The sequence below is a fragment of the Platalea leucorodia genome (assembly GCF_965183815.1).
Source record: "Platalea leucorodia genome assembly, chromosome: 10".
Taxonomy (NCBI): domain Eukaryota; kingdom Metazoa; phylum Chordata; class Aves; order Pelecaniformes; family Threskiornithidae; genus Platalea; species Platalea leucorodia.
In genome coordinates, this window is record NC_138832.1 from 9,861,617 (window position 1) to 9,877,423 (window position 15,807).

At 45.9% G+C, this 15,807-nt stretch overlaps 1 protein-coding gene across 7 annotated transcripts in view; it reads right to left on the bottom strand.

The window, feature by feature from the left end:
- Nucleotides 1–15,807, bottom strand: part of DOCK11 (dedicator of cytokinesis 11) — a 98,884-nt gene that overhangs the window by 66,470 nt on the left and 16,607 nt on the right. For all 7 annotated transcript variants that reach the window (XM_082323510.1, XM_082323506.1, XM_082323509.1 and 4 more), the window contains exons 2-11: nucleotides 13,319–13,435; nucleotides 13,004–13,093; nucleotides 12,194–12,276; nucleotides 10,982–11,051; nucleotides 8,647–8,742; nucleotides 5,465–5,599; nucleotides 4,044–4,221; nucleotides 3,514–3,593; nucleotides 2,868–2,951; nucleotides 673–813 (exon numbers count right to left, since the gene is read on the bottom strand). In XM_082323510.1, the coding sequence (XP_082179636.1) occupies nucleotides 673–813; nucleotides 2,868–2,951; nucleotides 3,514–3,593; nucleotides 4,044–4,221; nucleotides 5,465–5,599; nucleotides 8,647–8,742; nucleotides 10,982–11,051; nucleotides 12,194–12,276; nucleotides 13,004–13,093; nucleotides 13,319–13,435 (1,074 nt within the window). The remainder of the gene's footprint in view (nucleotides 1–672; nucleotides 814–2,867; nucleotides 2,952–3,513; nucleotides 3,594–4,043; nucleotides 4,222–5,464; nucleotides 5,600–8,646; nucleotides 8,743–10,981; nucleotides 11,052–12,193; nucleotides 12,277–13,003; nucleotides 13,094–13,318; nucleotides 13,436–15,807) is intronic.

Consider the following 15,807-nt stretch of genomic DNA (forward strand, 5'->3'; position numbering starts at 1 on the left):
GGCACCCTTGCATAAAGGCTTGACTCCAGCCAGAGCAAATGCAGGACATGATAACAGGGATTATGTTTTATGAGGAAAGACTGGAGGAGCCTGGTCTGTTCAGCCTGGCAAAGCAAAGACTGAGGAGAGATGTAATAGCTGTCAACAGACATCAGAGACTCAGAAAATACAAGGAAGAGCTTTTTAGGCTAAGGCATAACTTTGGCACAATAACAAATGCATATAATAAAGTGGCTGTGAATCAGAAGAAGGTTTCAGAGCAGGGAAATCCCTTGCCATTAGAGGAAATGAAATAAAACACAGCAGTGAGTGGTTTGGAGATGGAGCTTAATCATTTACCAACAGGACTTTCACAGGGACCCATAACGCAGTAGACACATGCTCCCCATTCCCTGTGCCTCTGAACCACTGGTTTCCCAGCAGTCCCAGTTCCTGGCAGGCTGAGGCACGTCAGGACAGACCCTGTCCTCAAACACATTTTTGGAACACCAAAATACCAAGGCAGACAAATCCTGCAATGACCCTAGGCCAGCAGCCACCGCCTGCCCAGGTCCCATTGGAGCTCATGGCAAAATGGGATGATGTTTTTATCCACCCAGATTAATCTGCCAAGGGTTTTTCTTGCTGGTGAGGAGAAAGAAGACAAAGCAGGACACGACAGAGCTCCCTTACATTGGTGGGTCCTCCTTCCGACCTGTCGCTGAGCTGAGCGAGGAGGTTGAGGGAGAAGTCCTGGCAGCACACCACGAAGCGCCTGCTGCACTTTTCCTCAAATGGCTTCGCATCTGGCTCAATCCCCGAGAAGTCTAGCCTCTAGACAGTAAACAAACAAATCTGGTCTCATTAAAAAAAGAAAAGAAGCTCCTGAATAATGTTAAGGGATCACATTGCAGCCAATGCTATCTTAACCACATTTTTTTTAAAGTGGTACAAAAGGTACAAGACATTCACAAATGAGTGCCATTTGGTGATGTTACACAAATGTATTCAAGACATGAATTCATGGGGATGTATCAATTTTTAGCAATCTGGTTTGTAGAGCACAGAAAACTAAACCTCAGTATGATTTCAGTTCCTTCCTGCTTTGCTGTAACCCTGGGGATCTTCCCAAACACCACTTAGAGCTTGGGGAAGAAAGCGGAACGTAAGCCGTCGTTACACTCAGATAAGTATCTTCCACTTTGAAGATCTGACTAGTTTAAGAGACGGTCCCTGTGCCTGAAATAGAGAGAAGGCACACGCCGTTGGGATTGTGCAAAACATCTCGAACTGGAAGGAATTTCTAGATGCACAGCAATAACCGGCGTGGTTAGAAACAACAAAGACTGTCTGCAGAGCCGGCTGGGAAATCCAAACAGTCTGGATGATAATCACCTCCTTCCTAACCCAGAACACCCATTCCTGGTCTGCGCCTCGACATCCGCCCTTCCCAGAGAGCAGACACATACGCGACCAAAATACCATTGGCCAGATAAGGACCCTCAGCCTTCACTGTACCCATCATACTGGGCACGCAGAGCTACCAAATACCCCTAAATACCAGCACATCTCTCGGTGACAATCTGGCACAGTCCTATTCGGTTTTCCCCCTCAAATCCTGCAGAAACCTGCATGCCCAGCTTAGGGCACCGATATCTCACGATCAAGTAATTTCAGAAAAATAGGCTGCAATTGTTAATCCGATCCTGGGAAACTCTTCCATTGTTTCCCCTATTTCCTTTCGATGAGGAAAGCACGTTACGGGTATATGTTCCTGCTCCCAGTTTCCTCAGCACCAGGCATACAAGCGTGCGCGTACACACTAGCGCTACCTAGGGCAGTGATTTTGAACAGTGTTATAGCAGATCTGACTGACCCACAACAGAATGAAGAGCTCTGGGTACAGAGGCAGGGCAGTGAATTCAGCCTAACCACTTGGTTAAGTAAAAAAAGATATCTTAGACGCTCTGCACTGAATAATATTTCCATTTTTATTATCTGACTAGAACATAGGAAACTTCTCAAAGCTTCTCTTAAAAAAAAAAAAAAAAAAAAAAAGCCTCCTGGACGCTTATCTTCTTCCTGTTAAAGACCTTAAAGAAGTGCCAAGAGAAAAGCTCATTTTGTACAACTAAACCTTTTAAAGATTAATTACATCTCCTTGTTAAACCAGAATGTTCTTTTTCACAGGTGTGAACAAGCCAAAGCATGCCAGGAGGAGAACCAGAAACTATGAAATAATTTGGAACAATTCTCTAAAACTGTGTTAACAATTGCAGCTCATCCCACTGAAATCCCACACCTGGACCTTGGCAGAGAGCTCAGCAAAGACGTCAAAGCTGAGAAGAAAACAAGCCAATAGTCAATGAAACCTTACTCCAGTGCATTAGAACATCATGAGGTGTGTTTTTGTGTTTGTATGTCCCCTACATTTGAAAACTCCCTGAAGGCTGAGGCTCTCCCTGTAAACCCCCGTCACGGTCTTTAACATCGCTGCTCCCTGCTCCAGGCGCGCTGAGCCCACGCAGCGTTGCAGGTGTCCTTGCAATACCACTTTTGCTGCTTCTGCCTCTCCCAGAGGCCCAGATGATGGGTTTGAAATCCAGCAACATCAAGGTGCATCACACAGAAACTAGCAAAGCTGGAGGGAGGCCACGCGTGGGGCTGCTGTGAGTCCTCCCTTTATTTGAGTTATCACCTGAGTGCTGACATCTTGTTCAGCTCTCACTGACAGGGACATGGGCTGCACTTCTGTTCTCCAGTCCACTGAAAAACACATTGCCTCAGCCCGCAAACACTGTGGCCATGCAAGGGAACAGGGGAGGCGCAACACCAAGGGAGCTCTTACAGAGAGCAAAACCTCAATTTGCAAACATGGGAATGTTTACCTGGACTTCTGGGTCGAAAGAAAAGAGGTTTTGTCTTCCATCATTTCTGCTCAGTTTGTTCAGCTGATCTGTTTCTCTTCCGTACTAGGACAAAGGAAAGCATTGATATTACTGCCTGGCCACACAGAGGCAAACAGTCGTTATTTGGAAAGACTGGAAGCAAAACAAAATAAATATTTTTCAGGTCCCCTTTGTGATACGTGAGATGATGCAAGGCTTCTCAGCTGCAGTCACCAACACGGTGCAATGACATTAAAGCGATGTGGCTCTGCCAAATGAGAAAGCAGATAGAAGCAGACAACCACACTCTGGATCATATAGGAGGTGGCTGCCACCTAACTGCCCCTCGGCCAGGCTGGTCAGCCCTGCTGAGCAGGAATGAGCAGTACCGACCACAACGGCCCTCGATTCACTCTAAGTCTGGTTCCTCCTTAAGGGCCCCACATTTGGAGGTGAGGAGCATGCAGCCTCAAACCATGGAGCTCCATCCGTGAGACAGGCAGAGAGATAACAGAGAGCCCAGCAGCACTTGGTCCCTGCTCAGCTCCCCCAGAGCTGAAGACACAGAAAGTGGAAAACCCCTTTTATAACCATGGTGGAGAGAACTAGCTATGGGCTGGGAGAGCGATCTCTGCAGGGACGATACCTTCATCAGCTCCGGATGCATGCTTCTCTCCAGGCTCTCCAGGATATTCTCTGATTTTCCCTGTGTGCTTGATTCATCATCTGCAAGGACACAAAACCCAGATGTTCAAAACGACTGCAGGAGCACCTCCCTGCCACAAAGCATCCTGCAATATTTGCTTACAATAGCACAGAAACAGTTTACGGAGACTTTTCCATTCCTCAGGAGAAAGATTTTTCCATACATTACTAGCACCAGAGTGTACTATTACAGCCTGCTAGGTCTTTCCAAAGCAGAACTTCAGCACAGAGCCAATTTTCCAGGAGTCTTGAAACTTTGCCATGGATTTCCCATCCAGAGGAAGGGTCACGTTTCCTTCCACTTTTATTCCTCAGACTATTGTCTACATTATACTAAGCCCTTTTGCATGATATCATGTGTCAGCCCCAATTCTTGCTATTCGTCCAGAAAGAAAAGTATACACTTCTCCAAGCACACTGCTTGCATCCTGCTGGAGAAGGGTGAAGGTAGGTTTTTGGTTATAAACCGACCTTGCACAGACTCCGCAGTATCTTTCTTCTCTTGCACCAAACTCTCAGTATTGCTCTGAATGATCTTTCTCAGAGTTACCAGCCACTCTTCCATCTCCTGCTCAGTTTCAGCTGCGAGATAGTGGCTGTACTTGTCGATTGTCTTGAGTTCGAACGCATAACGGCGCATTTTAGGACACTGAACAAGCAAACAAGAAAGAGAAAGATTTGTGTTACATTTTTCTCAATGACTCAGCACAGTACCTGCCATAAGGCTCCTCTCTGTGAAAGCATCCTGAACTGAAATACCATGAAATACAATGCAAGCACCCTCCTTGACACAGCGTCTCTCCTGCAGTAATCAAACCAGGCTTCTCGCCTGCGATCAAGCAGTATGCAGCTCCATGGCTGCCAGCTACTTTGAGAGTGGAAGAAAGCCAGACTGAACCGCAGACATTGCACTGAGGAGCAGGAGCAAGCTCCTTCTTATGTCATTAGTCCTTTAATATTTACCCAGAGAAGCCAGGAACTGGATTTGTGTGACACAGTAAGTAATGTTGCACTCCAGGACACTTAGAGACATCTATCTTAAAAGCAAGTGGTTCAATACAAGTTTTCTGAGCTCTACTGGCCTTTAAACAGCATTTTCCAATGAGAAGCCAAGGCAAATCTGATGCAACTTTGGAAGTACATCCTGTACATCACCGAGGCATGTGCACTGCTCCTTTTAATGTGCCCAGAAAGATAAACGGAAACGCACAGCTCTGACTCATCCATACAGAAGCAAACCGCTGGAGTAATTTAAGCTGCCCTCTACCAGCTCCACCACACTCAGTGCTTGAAGCTTCTGCAAAGACAGCAACGGCAGAAGGTGCAGCAGCAATCCACTGCTGCACTTCACTCTCAGCATAACAAAGCAAACCCAGGTTTAAGCTCTGTACAAATACCTGCTCCTAAAACCTTACAAGCCCTTTGCAGGTTGTAAGTCCCACATGGCTGCATGTTTGCATGGACCTATCAGGACATAACTTAAGAAACAAGAAGCTGGTGTGAGCAGCGAACAGAGGAGGAAGGTGCCCAAGACGAAGTCACACCAATTACTGGCTTCAACCCTCAGGGTGTCTTGGAAGGCACCTGACCCACGATAACCAGGGAAAGGAGATGGACAGAGCAGGGAGACAGCAGATGAGGTAACGATGAAATGCTTCCATTTTATTCTGACAACAGTTCTTCCATTTCTGTCTTCCTGGACAAAAGTATGGCACCCTTATGAAACGCCTTGCCTGCCTTCTCATCAGATTAGCTGACAGAGCAAACCAGCTCTGGGTTAGTTTGTAAATCCATGCCATTACCCCTTGACGGCACAGACCTAGAGAGAACATGTCCACCTCAGAGCTAGCAATGCATAAGCCCACGTACAGCCATGCAGAAAGCACACCTACCTGAACAACGTCATTGCAAGCGTCCAAGAAAATACAGCCTTTGGATTCTTTTGAAATTTTCTCATCTTTGTAGGAATTAAGAATATAGGAGCCATCTGTGAGTTGTGACAAATAAAAATACCTCCTCTTGAATACCTGCAAAAGTACAAAGTCTTGCTCATGCAAGTATTCACTCTGTTGTATATCACAAACCACAGCCACAGTTTCAGTATCTGTCCTCCGGCTATTGAGAAAATACTGTAATAAGAAACACTGATGACCCGAGAGTGTTGCAGTTTCACCCCTTTGAGTATGACTTGTTTTTATAGAGAGATTTTGTCATCTTCTTTAATTTTAATGTCCTTGTTGTTATTATAAGTTTGCCCATCTAAAGCAAAGCCCCGGGGCTTCCAGCTCGTCTTGCAGCTGGCTCCAGCCTCATTTATCCTTACAAAGTAAGGCTGCATGGTAAATTCAGATCAGCACATCGCTTGAAGATTCATCCCACCCTAGAGCAGGTATTTCCAGAGCCTTTTTGATAAAGGCCTCAGAATTACAAAGCAATTCTCCAGAAGACTTTGGAACAGACATGTGGAAATTCCTAGCACTCAAATGCAAGCCAAGGGACACTGTAATCCATTCAACTGCTTGGTTTTTTGTGGGTTTGGTATTTTTTTTCATACAAACCTATTTTCATGAACTAGCTTTGGCTTAGTGCTCAATTCTCACCTCAAAAAGCAGTAAGTTTGGGAGAAGTGTTCCTATGTTTGAGCTACTGCTTTTTATGAGAAAAAGCTCTCCAGTATCTCAGATATCATGTTTGTCAGCCGAAAAGGCACTGGACTATAATTCAGGAGAACATTTTGGCAGCAATTATGGTAGCACCATATGCTGTCAGGTCTGTAAGGAGCAGGGTGCATTTCACAGCCGCTGAATATCTGCGTTAGGAGAATCACGAAGGAAGCCAGGGCAAGCAGCACTGTGAGTATTTCCACTGTTGGAAGATCTATGAATAAACACAGCATTTTTCATCCCAGATGGGAGACTACTAGTAAATTCCTGCTCCCATCATTACTGACACTAGCACATGTTCAATAAAACCACTCACTTGCACAGAACTGGAAGGGAGCATTGCGCTCTGAACGTTAACCCAAGCCCTCTGAAAGGTAACCTCTGCCATCATTTAGATGAGTGGTTAGCTGCGGAGATGCTCCAAGGGGTGCTGAGGTTTAAGTTTAACTAAACCTTAGTTCAACAAAGCATAAAAATACATGGAAATCTAAGTATGCTAAGCATTAAGCCAACTTAAACACTGATTTAGCACTTCACTGAATCAGTCTCAGAAACTTTGGCAGTGGATGCTACAGAAGCACATGATAGATCTCTCTCTACATATTCCAGGGTTGATATCCCTCGTGGATATGGGATTTCATGCTAAACCATTTGCATCTTCTGAATTCTGTTCAAAAGGAAATGCAGAAGCAAGTAGCAAACACTATTGCTATGATCTTCCCCCTCGTAAGCACTGCTGTCAGAAAGAACTGTCAGAAGACTACGATCATTTGAAATGAGTACTATAAACCTAGGAGCAGAGGGAACATCCCCTCTGATCAGGCTACAGATGCCGTTGGTGAGCAGTGCAATTGCAGAGGGATGGCTAGAGAATTGGGGAGGTCCATTTGGGCAGAGATGAAAGAAAGAAAGAGTGAAAATCCTGACACCGTGGTGGTAGTGCAGCACACCAACACGCTGCAAAACAGACAGCAAGAGAGCTGGGCCAAAGCAGGGAAGTTCTCTGCAAAGGAAAGGTTACTCTGAAAGAAAGGTTGGCAGCTGTAGCCTGATCACACTTTGCTCATGGGCTGGCTCTCCACAAAATACAGCCTGCACATGCTTAGCAACAGTGTGAGGTACCAACAGCTCAGCACGGCACAGCAATGAAAGAACCAGCACCCAAAAGATGGGTGTGTCTGCTTCTGCGCTAGCGCAGCAGCCCCTCAAAGTGGTGATAGGGTGAAGCTGTTCAAAGTCCTCAGATTTCTCACACGTGCCTTAGGAGGGGTTTTGTAAGACACGCAAGTGACCAGGACCAGCTCACAAAATGGCTACTGGTTCTCGGTGCTTTGATATCTGAGTTTCATGAGAGACTCTGTGGATCTTATTAATTGAACTGAAGCCAGTGTAGTTCAGATAACATCTCTGAAAGGTGGGTCTGAGGTGCTGGCCACCGAGGCCAACAGTACCACAACAGGCTCAGTCAAGAATGGACCCAACTAACTGCTTTGAGCATGTATGATACCTCCTCCAGAAGTTAGGGGAGCAGAAATGGCTTCAACCTTGCTGCTTGGAAAAGCAGAGGATCAGAAAACCCCATTCTGGCGATTGCCTTCAAGCTCATGAATAGTCATTTTAAAACTCAAATTAAAATTAGCCTTACAAATAGTCCTGCTCCACTTCTGATGAAAGCATAACTCGTTGAATTGAGCCTCACAACAACGGAGCTTTTTGAGATTTACTAATATCCTTAACAAAGCAGCCTCACTGCAGCCATCCTTCAGCTGCACAGTTGAGCATAACTCCCTAATATTCTCTCTATGCTGTAACAAGGCAGCTGCGTGGTGGAACAACAGACGGGCTCATTGCCACAGCAAAAACCTGCAGTGGAACTATTAAAAACCTCCATTGCAAAATCTGAGCAATGTCACGCCGGATTATGTACAGCAGAGAACAGGAGACAACGCAGCTGTTGCTTCTGGGTCAGTAATGCTCCATCTCGTCAATGATATCACCCCTGCTTTTTAAGCAAAGACTTGGCATTTCCATTTAAAGCTGGCCTCTGTGCATATTTCCTACCAGCAAGGAAACTATCAATTCAGAAAGTCTTCTTTGCAGGGCAGCTGTTTCAGTTATTTAAATTGCCTTCCTCTCCTGGGCCTCAGCTGCTCATTCAGAAAACAATCTTGGTTTACCAGGACTTGCTTCGCCTTTTTGTTCAGCTTGCCTGTCATGATTTGAAGTGCATTGGTCTTATACTCTGGGGAGGGAAGGGTCAAAAGCTGTTACCAGACTGGGTTTTCCAGTCCACCTTGGGATACTCCGCAAGAGGGTCGGATGCCCATCCAAACCCACCCGTTGCACTCCTGCTGGCTTTAGAGATGTGGTCAGAACTTATCACGATTAACAGAACACTGGATCAAACTCACCTTCATGGTAACAGTGATTGTGCTATTTACATTTGCTTTGTGCAGCCAGCCTTGCTTTATCACACCGCCCTTCTGGGAGCACAGGGACGAGGAATCCTGGAACAGAGCAAAAGATCAGAAAAAAAGGAGGTCAGGCGAACTGCCTCCCAAGCAAAATTTCCCTTGGACACAAGGGATATGTCCACCTTGGAAAGCAAAACAGTTTTAACTACAGGAATACAGTAACATGTAGAGTGTACGTGTTACACGTACAGCTACAAGTACGGTGTTATCACAAAAAAATTCAGGGTTATCTCTTTCCAAGAAAGAGGCAAACCAGGCTAGTTTGGGTCACCTTTAAACATGAAAGATTACATCTGTGCTGATGGAGCTACACAGCAATTTTGCAATGAGGAAATGCACGCTGGTTCTTCAGCAGTATTTCAAAAACCTGGGGAAGAAGGAAATTTTCAAAATGGCCTGTTTAGAAAGTTGCAAAATGCAGAACTCCAGACTGATTTTGTCATTTCCTTTTGTATAAATCCACTCTCCATTTTAAACATAAGACAAAATCCACCAAACTCCAACAGCCAAAATGTAACTGACTGGTTTCACATTTATCAAAACAAAAGTTTCCAGTCACACAACCAGGTTGTTCTTGGTGTATCAGCGGGGATTTCCATCTTTGCTTCTGTCCCGTGACGCTGGAAAGGGAGAACAGCTCTCCATCCATACCTAACTGTGACCTCCGCGGGGGAGGGAGGGAAATGAGATCCCAGACTGATGAAAACAACTCGCCCTGGGACTCCCAGTGACTCAGCAGCAGAGGTGGACCTGGGCTGCCTGTCGATGCGCTATGAAGGAACTGGTTTATATCATCTCCTATATGCCAAATGGCAGGGTTTCATTCTTTTCTTGTCAAACTTCCAATGACAAAGTAAATTGTCTAATGCTTTATGAATCCTTGGATAAAACAACCCATGATTTCTCCTATAAGCGTTCCTATAATGGTTCATCTTATTTTCATCAAGAGATTTCTTTTATTTGAATTTCCACTACACAATTCTAATGTAAACGCTCCATCAGGAAATTGTAACAGAATCCTTTAGGTACGGCTATGCCAAAAGAGATAAATGCCAAAATATCTGCCAATGCACTGGATATACCCTACCACAGCCAACCTCAGTAACTTCACTTGTTTGAGTACTTATTTGGGACACTGATTAGAAGAAAAAAGGTCTCCATCAAATTTTGATAGCATATTTTTGTCCTTTTACTTTTTTCAGAGGCATGCTGATAACACAGTGCACAACTCTGTCTCCAGCCCAAACTAGATATTATTAAAGAGGTAACAGCTCAAGTTAACAATGTAATGCAAACCAACAACACAGCCAAAAAAAATTAAGGCCAAACTTGAAAATACATTTCCATTTATGAAGAAGCCATCCCAGTCCAGACCTGAGGTGTGCTGGGACATACACAGCAATTGTGAGAAACGTGCATGAAACAGCCCCTTCAAATCTTCAGCTCTGCAAGAAACTTCCCTTTTCCTCTGTAAGTCCCTCAGCAACAGCATCTTGGTGCCGTGTGGATTTTAAACGGTTCAGCTAAACTCTTCCCACTGTAAACTAGAAGTTCTTAATGTCACGTGCGTGAATTAAGCTTCACGTGGTACTTGAGACAGAAAAATGCCACCCCTCCCTTTTGTAGAAAATGCTATATGTACAGGGAAACATGGCATCTGCATCGTCCAAAATGACCACCAGGTTCGAGATGTCCCAACTGGCAGAGCCCCCAGCTCTGAAGAGCTCCAGGGCAGCAAATCTTCCCTGCAACCAGGTGAGCACAAACATGCCAACTTCCAGAGGAAGCAAACGCCTCTGAACATTTGCACAGTATGTGCAGAATGGGACTGACCTGTGCATATTTTGGGTAGAAGTGACTGATGAAGAATTGCAGGTTATGTGGCAGAGCACAGAGCTTTTTAAGAGGTGGACACCGATATCACAGCATAGTTGAAAACCAAATTGCCCACTTCTCATTCTGGACATGAAGAATTTTACTTAGCAATTGTTTGGCTTCCCTTTTTCCCTCTTTTGCTGCTGCACTGTTTAAGTGAAAAAGCCCTAAGAAATATTATGGCTCATCTTCCAGATAATTTAGGAGACCCTTGGCTCCAAGAGATTATCTTGTCATACTTGGAAATACATCACTGTCTCAGTTTTGGCCCCATCTTCACAGTATGAAGCATCTCACCAGAAAACCGTTCCTGGGAACTGAATTCTGACTTTGCCTGGTTAAATCTGCTTTTTAACAGATCTTAGAGCGGAATATGTGAAAAAAAAAATCTCCTTACCTCGTCCTTTTCAAAGTCTTCATCAATTTCAAACACATGGCTTGGAATCTTGTCTGGCCTAAAGGATTTGCTGAAATCACAACACATTTTTATTTTTAATGACTGGGAAATGAGGGTTCACCAAGCCAGCAGCTGATGCTGGATCCAGAACCAATAGCCAAACTGCAGACTACAGAGCACAGCAGAACTGTCCTCCTGCAGAAGACACTTCAAGAGACCTACAGCCCCTTACAGCTGGAGAAAGCTAACTTCTGAGTGCATTTCATGGAAATTAAGCACAAGCAGTATGTAATTAGCTTTCTCTGTGTTAGCTGTCTGATTCTGCAGAGTTTTTGCTGACCTGCGTCTACGCAATGCAGCAGGCCAGTCTATCTTCCATCTTGCTTAAAAAGAAGCAAGATCAGACTACAAGGTTATTCACAAATTTTAATATGATTTGATCAACAGTGCTGCCCCACTGCAGCTTCACTACTGTGAGATCCTCAGAACCAACCCACTTCAGCCAATTAGCCAGAAAAAGCATTTAACAAGCTGCCAGCACACGAGCAGCCTGAACAGTGGTCCAGACATGCAGAGCGCACGGGGAGCAAGAGCAGAGCAGGCGCCACCACTGAAAAAACAGCAATCCAGCAGAAATCCGAGATGTATATGCCTGCCTGAAAAACCCGATTAGCGCTGGGGCTGGAATCACTGGCACAACCCTGCATTTCAGAGCACATAATTCTTCAGCACTGCCAGCATTAATAGCGATACTGCGCCACCGGATTGAAGTTGTAAAACACTGTCTCAGTGACAGGGGGCACAAAGAGGATCTGCTCAGCATGGGAACGCGTCTAGCACGCTGAGAACGTCAGCCCAGGGGGACAACAAGGCCCCCAGTTTAGGACGACCAGACACTGCCAACACTACTTATCCTGCCACGTGCCCAGACTGTAGTCCGTCCTCATCCTAGATGGAGGGGGCTGTTTGCACGCTGGTGGATAGGATGTGAAGTAATGACCCACGCTGGCAATATTGGCAGCATCTCCCTGACACAGCTGAGTGACACCACCACAAACCTCAGGCTCTCTAACCTTCAGAGTGACATACCTCTGGAGGGGAGGCTGCTTGTGGGACAGGCATTGGGAAAGAGGGCAGACTGTTTCTCCTAAGCCTGATCAAACCCCCGTCCTGTGACCACGCATTAGTATTCCAAGGGAGCGCGACACTTACCATGGCAACATCCGAAAGTCTCCTGAGTATTCCTCATACTTGTAGTTTACCACGTGCCAGTCTGAGCTGTAGGTTTTGATGCACTGAAAGGAAAACAATACAGCTCTTTGAAAGCTACACCAAGCAAAACAAAACCGTGCACAAGTCTGAAAGGTTACAGACTGCTGGGTGAGGTAAGCACAAGTGGAAAAGGTCTGACAAAGCTGCTTCACTTGTTTTGCGTTGCAATACAGAATTTCATAAGGAATCTTTCTAGCACAGAGACAAAAATCACATAGCATCTGGCCTGCCACACAGCTACTGATTTTGTACTTAGATCACTCCAAGGCTTTAAAAAAGGAGTAGTGATTTGGGAGGGGACTGTTTTCCAGAAAGCACCAATTTTCTGCCCTCGGAAATGTAGTGCCTCTAACTCGACACGGACCATCGCTTGGCATTTAGTTTCGCTGCACTTGGAGGGAATGGTCCTAGAGAGCGGCACGTTACAGAACAAAGCCGTGGTGCTCGGTATGCTCCGGGGAGGCTGTGTAGTCCACCCCTTGCCCTGCTGCAGGCCCCGAACCTTGCCGCTCAGGCAGGCGGTGCAAAGCCCCACACCTTGTCTGCTGCGTACAAAACCCACTGGAATGACGCACCGCACAAGAGGCACGTGTGAGAACTATCTCCTGCGGCCAGCCTGCCAGTAACCGGTGCTTCCCACGTGGGAAAAACTAAGTGATCTGCAGCCTCGCAGACCAGGAGCTACAGCAGAGCATCTTGCCTGAGGGAGAAAGTGCTGAAGGCAGGTGTTGCACGGCCTTTTGCCCCTACCTCTTTGACGAAGAGGCTCTGAGCTTTCTTTAGAGCATCTTCTGGAACTGTAGACTGGACAGTCCTTCTCTGGCGACCGATGACTGAGATCTGCAGGGAAAAGAAGAACAGGGTTTCAGTGCAAACTGGATCTTCAGGGATTGATACTGGCTTTAAATAAATGTGGTGGGCCCAAATCACCAGTGGGTCATTTCAGTTTTATGTGTCAGTAATGCAGCCAAAATCAACATGTGGTTAACAGTGGAAATTTTCCAAGGTAAGCAGGACTGGAGATGAGTGAGCCTCAAACATGAGAAACAGCCAGCACAAACTCACAGATACATCTTCGATCGGAAATATCAGCAGGTCCCGGAGGGGATCACTGTAGATCTGAACTTTGCGTTGAAGGATCACGTTCTCATAGTCCAAGGGTTCAACCACTTTGGTTTTTTCCTGCAGGAAAAATAGAAGATGATAAAATTTACATATACGTAATATATAAAATAGCCAACATCTTGTGCTTAATTTAGCCTCACAATTTCAAACCGTGTCACCAATGGACTGCTTGTTAATTCAGCGATCTGATACTCATGCGATGCAGGTAACCACTGATGTGCATGTTGTGCAGAGAGGGAAAGGAGGGGTTAAGTTATTTGTGCCTGGTAACAAGCTATGGGAAGAAACAAAGCACTGTGCTGCTCTGGTCCAAGTACAGTCTCTAATTTCTTAATGGAGCAAGAAATCCTCCTGGACAGGCCACAGCTTTAACAGCTCCAAGCTTCAGCATCTTTATGTATGAGGAGCTCATCCGTACAGATCAGAAGAAATACGGCCTCCCACGCTGGCTCCACTCAGCTCGAAGCTGGTTTTGCCAGAGGAGCTGATGAGAGCCGTGCTCTCTCTGGCAACGTGCCGCTGGTGAGATGAGAGCAAGACGGCTGCTACGACCTCCAGAGCAGGAATCTCGCCCCATGGAAGGAAAAGCACCATCCCTCTGGAAAGGCAGGAAAGCCCTCTCCATAAATCACACCTCAGCCAGAGACAAAGGCTGGAAAAATCTGGAGCCTGGTTTTGCTCTGACTTACATTTCTGGGAAGCAAGATGAACTTCTCCAAAATCCCTGGAGTCAAGAGTAAAAACTGTTAGGAGAATGCCATTATGTTGGCTATTGCAGTATTTTTGTCCCTGTTACAAGTCCAGAAAACAGAACTTAAAAAAAATGTGAGAAAAACACAAACTTCCAAAGGAGGAAAATGTATCTCAGCTGCTCAGCCCAAGACTTCAGATATCATAAGCAAGAGTCAGGCACTTAACCCTACCGTTGTGAAAATTAAACTTTACAGCAAAAGCAAACCCATGACTCAGTATATGAGTGGTCATAATAAAAGGGGAAGCAAGTTTGGATACATCAACTTTGCCTTGTTTCGAATCTTGACCAAAGAGGCTGCTGATGCCTGGCCGTGTCACGGACAGTGTTTATGAAACCCTTCTAGCAGCCTCGTGATGCCTGGATGGCACGTGCCCCTGGTGATAACACCCTTGCAAGATGGTGCGTTTGGGCTCTCCACCCTCGGAAGAGGAATGTCAGATGCTTCCCCATCGGCAGCAAACTTTACCCCCCAGCTGAATGGTTTTGCCAGGATGAACTATTCCCGTAGCATGCTCCCTGAGTTAAAAATGAGACCAGTACAAGGTCTCTCGCTGAAGACAGCAAAACCTGCACCCTGAGAAAACGAGTCCAAAATGAGGATCAAAAGCTCAGCACCATATAACACCACGAGGTAAATTGCTGCACCACCAAGTGTCCAACCAGCCCAATATTGCCTATGACACATGAGATAAGCCAAGAAATCAATATTGCTCTTCCAAAAACAATCATAGCCAAAGGGTTTCTGCCCTGTACCTTTGGCTCCAAGTCTCTGGGATGCATTAAGTAATGTTTTCAAGCCCTTTGCAGCAAATGTGAGCCAGGGTTTTGCTTTAATGACAGCTGAGCATCTCCTGCGTTGAAGCGGAGCTGGTGCTGGGACTTTGGGGAGGCAGTTGTCACGCAAGGGGGTAACGGCCCCAGGCAAGGGCTATTTGGGGATGGTCATGTTTTAATATTTTTCTGAAATGTTGCAGAAAATATCCGTATGGTGATATCTTCTCATATACCATCACCTTTAAAAAAACCAAAGAGCTGAAAATACATTTTCTTTCCTTTTTTGCCATACTCTGGCACATGGTAAAAAGAGAATAAAAATCCAGGGTCTGTAGCAGACCTGGACGGTCCATTGGGCTGGAGCAGCAAAGGCAGTTGCCTATCTTAGGCTGCCTCTAGCTCCTCTCACCCAAAGGACCAGCCCCACCGAGCAGAGGCCATTCCTCTGTCCCAGGTGCACAACTGGTGAGCTTTTAATACGTTCAAAAAGCAAAACCGAGATGAAAGCTTTGCCCCACAGCACTTCAGAAATGCAAGGCGGGTACCTTTCACGCCATGTTTCCCGGGACTGCATCCCAGCAGCAGAACAACATCCCGGTATCTCTCTGATGGAGGACAGCACAGAGCCTATGTGCAATTAAGGCCCATTTTACTAATGTAAGCGATGCCTGGGTCCCATGCAAGCCTCTGGGCAGAGCGATTTCTGCACAGCCTTTTCCCGAGCACCCGCGCTGCCGTGCTTCTGGCTGCCCACAAAGAAGCTCTTACTCTTGGCTGTGGAAAACATACCTCCTGCCCCAGACAGTTTTGCATTCAAAATGTCTCTTTTCCATGCTGCAGGAATCCAGCATGGATTAGCTCAGGTATCTGAAGCAGTTCCCTCTTAATCGCTCCCTGGAAA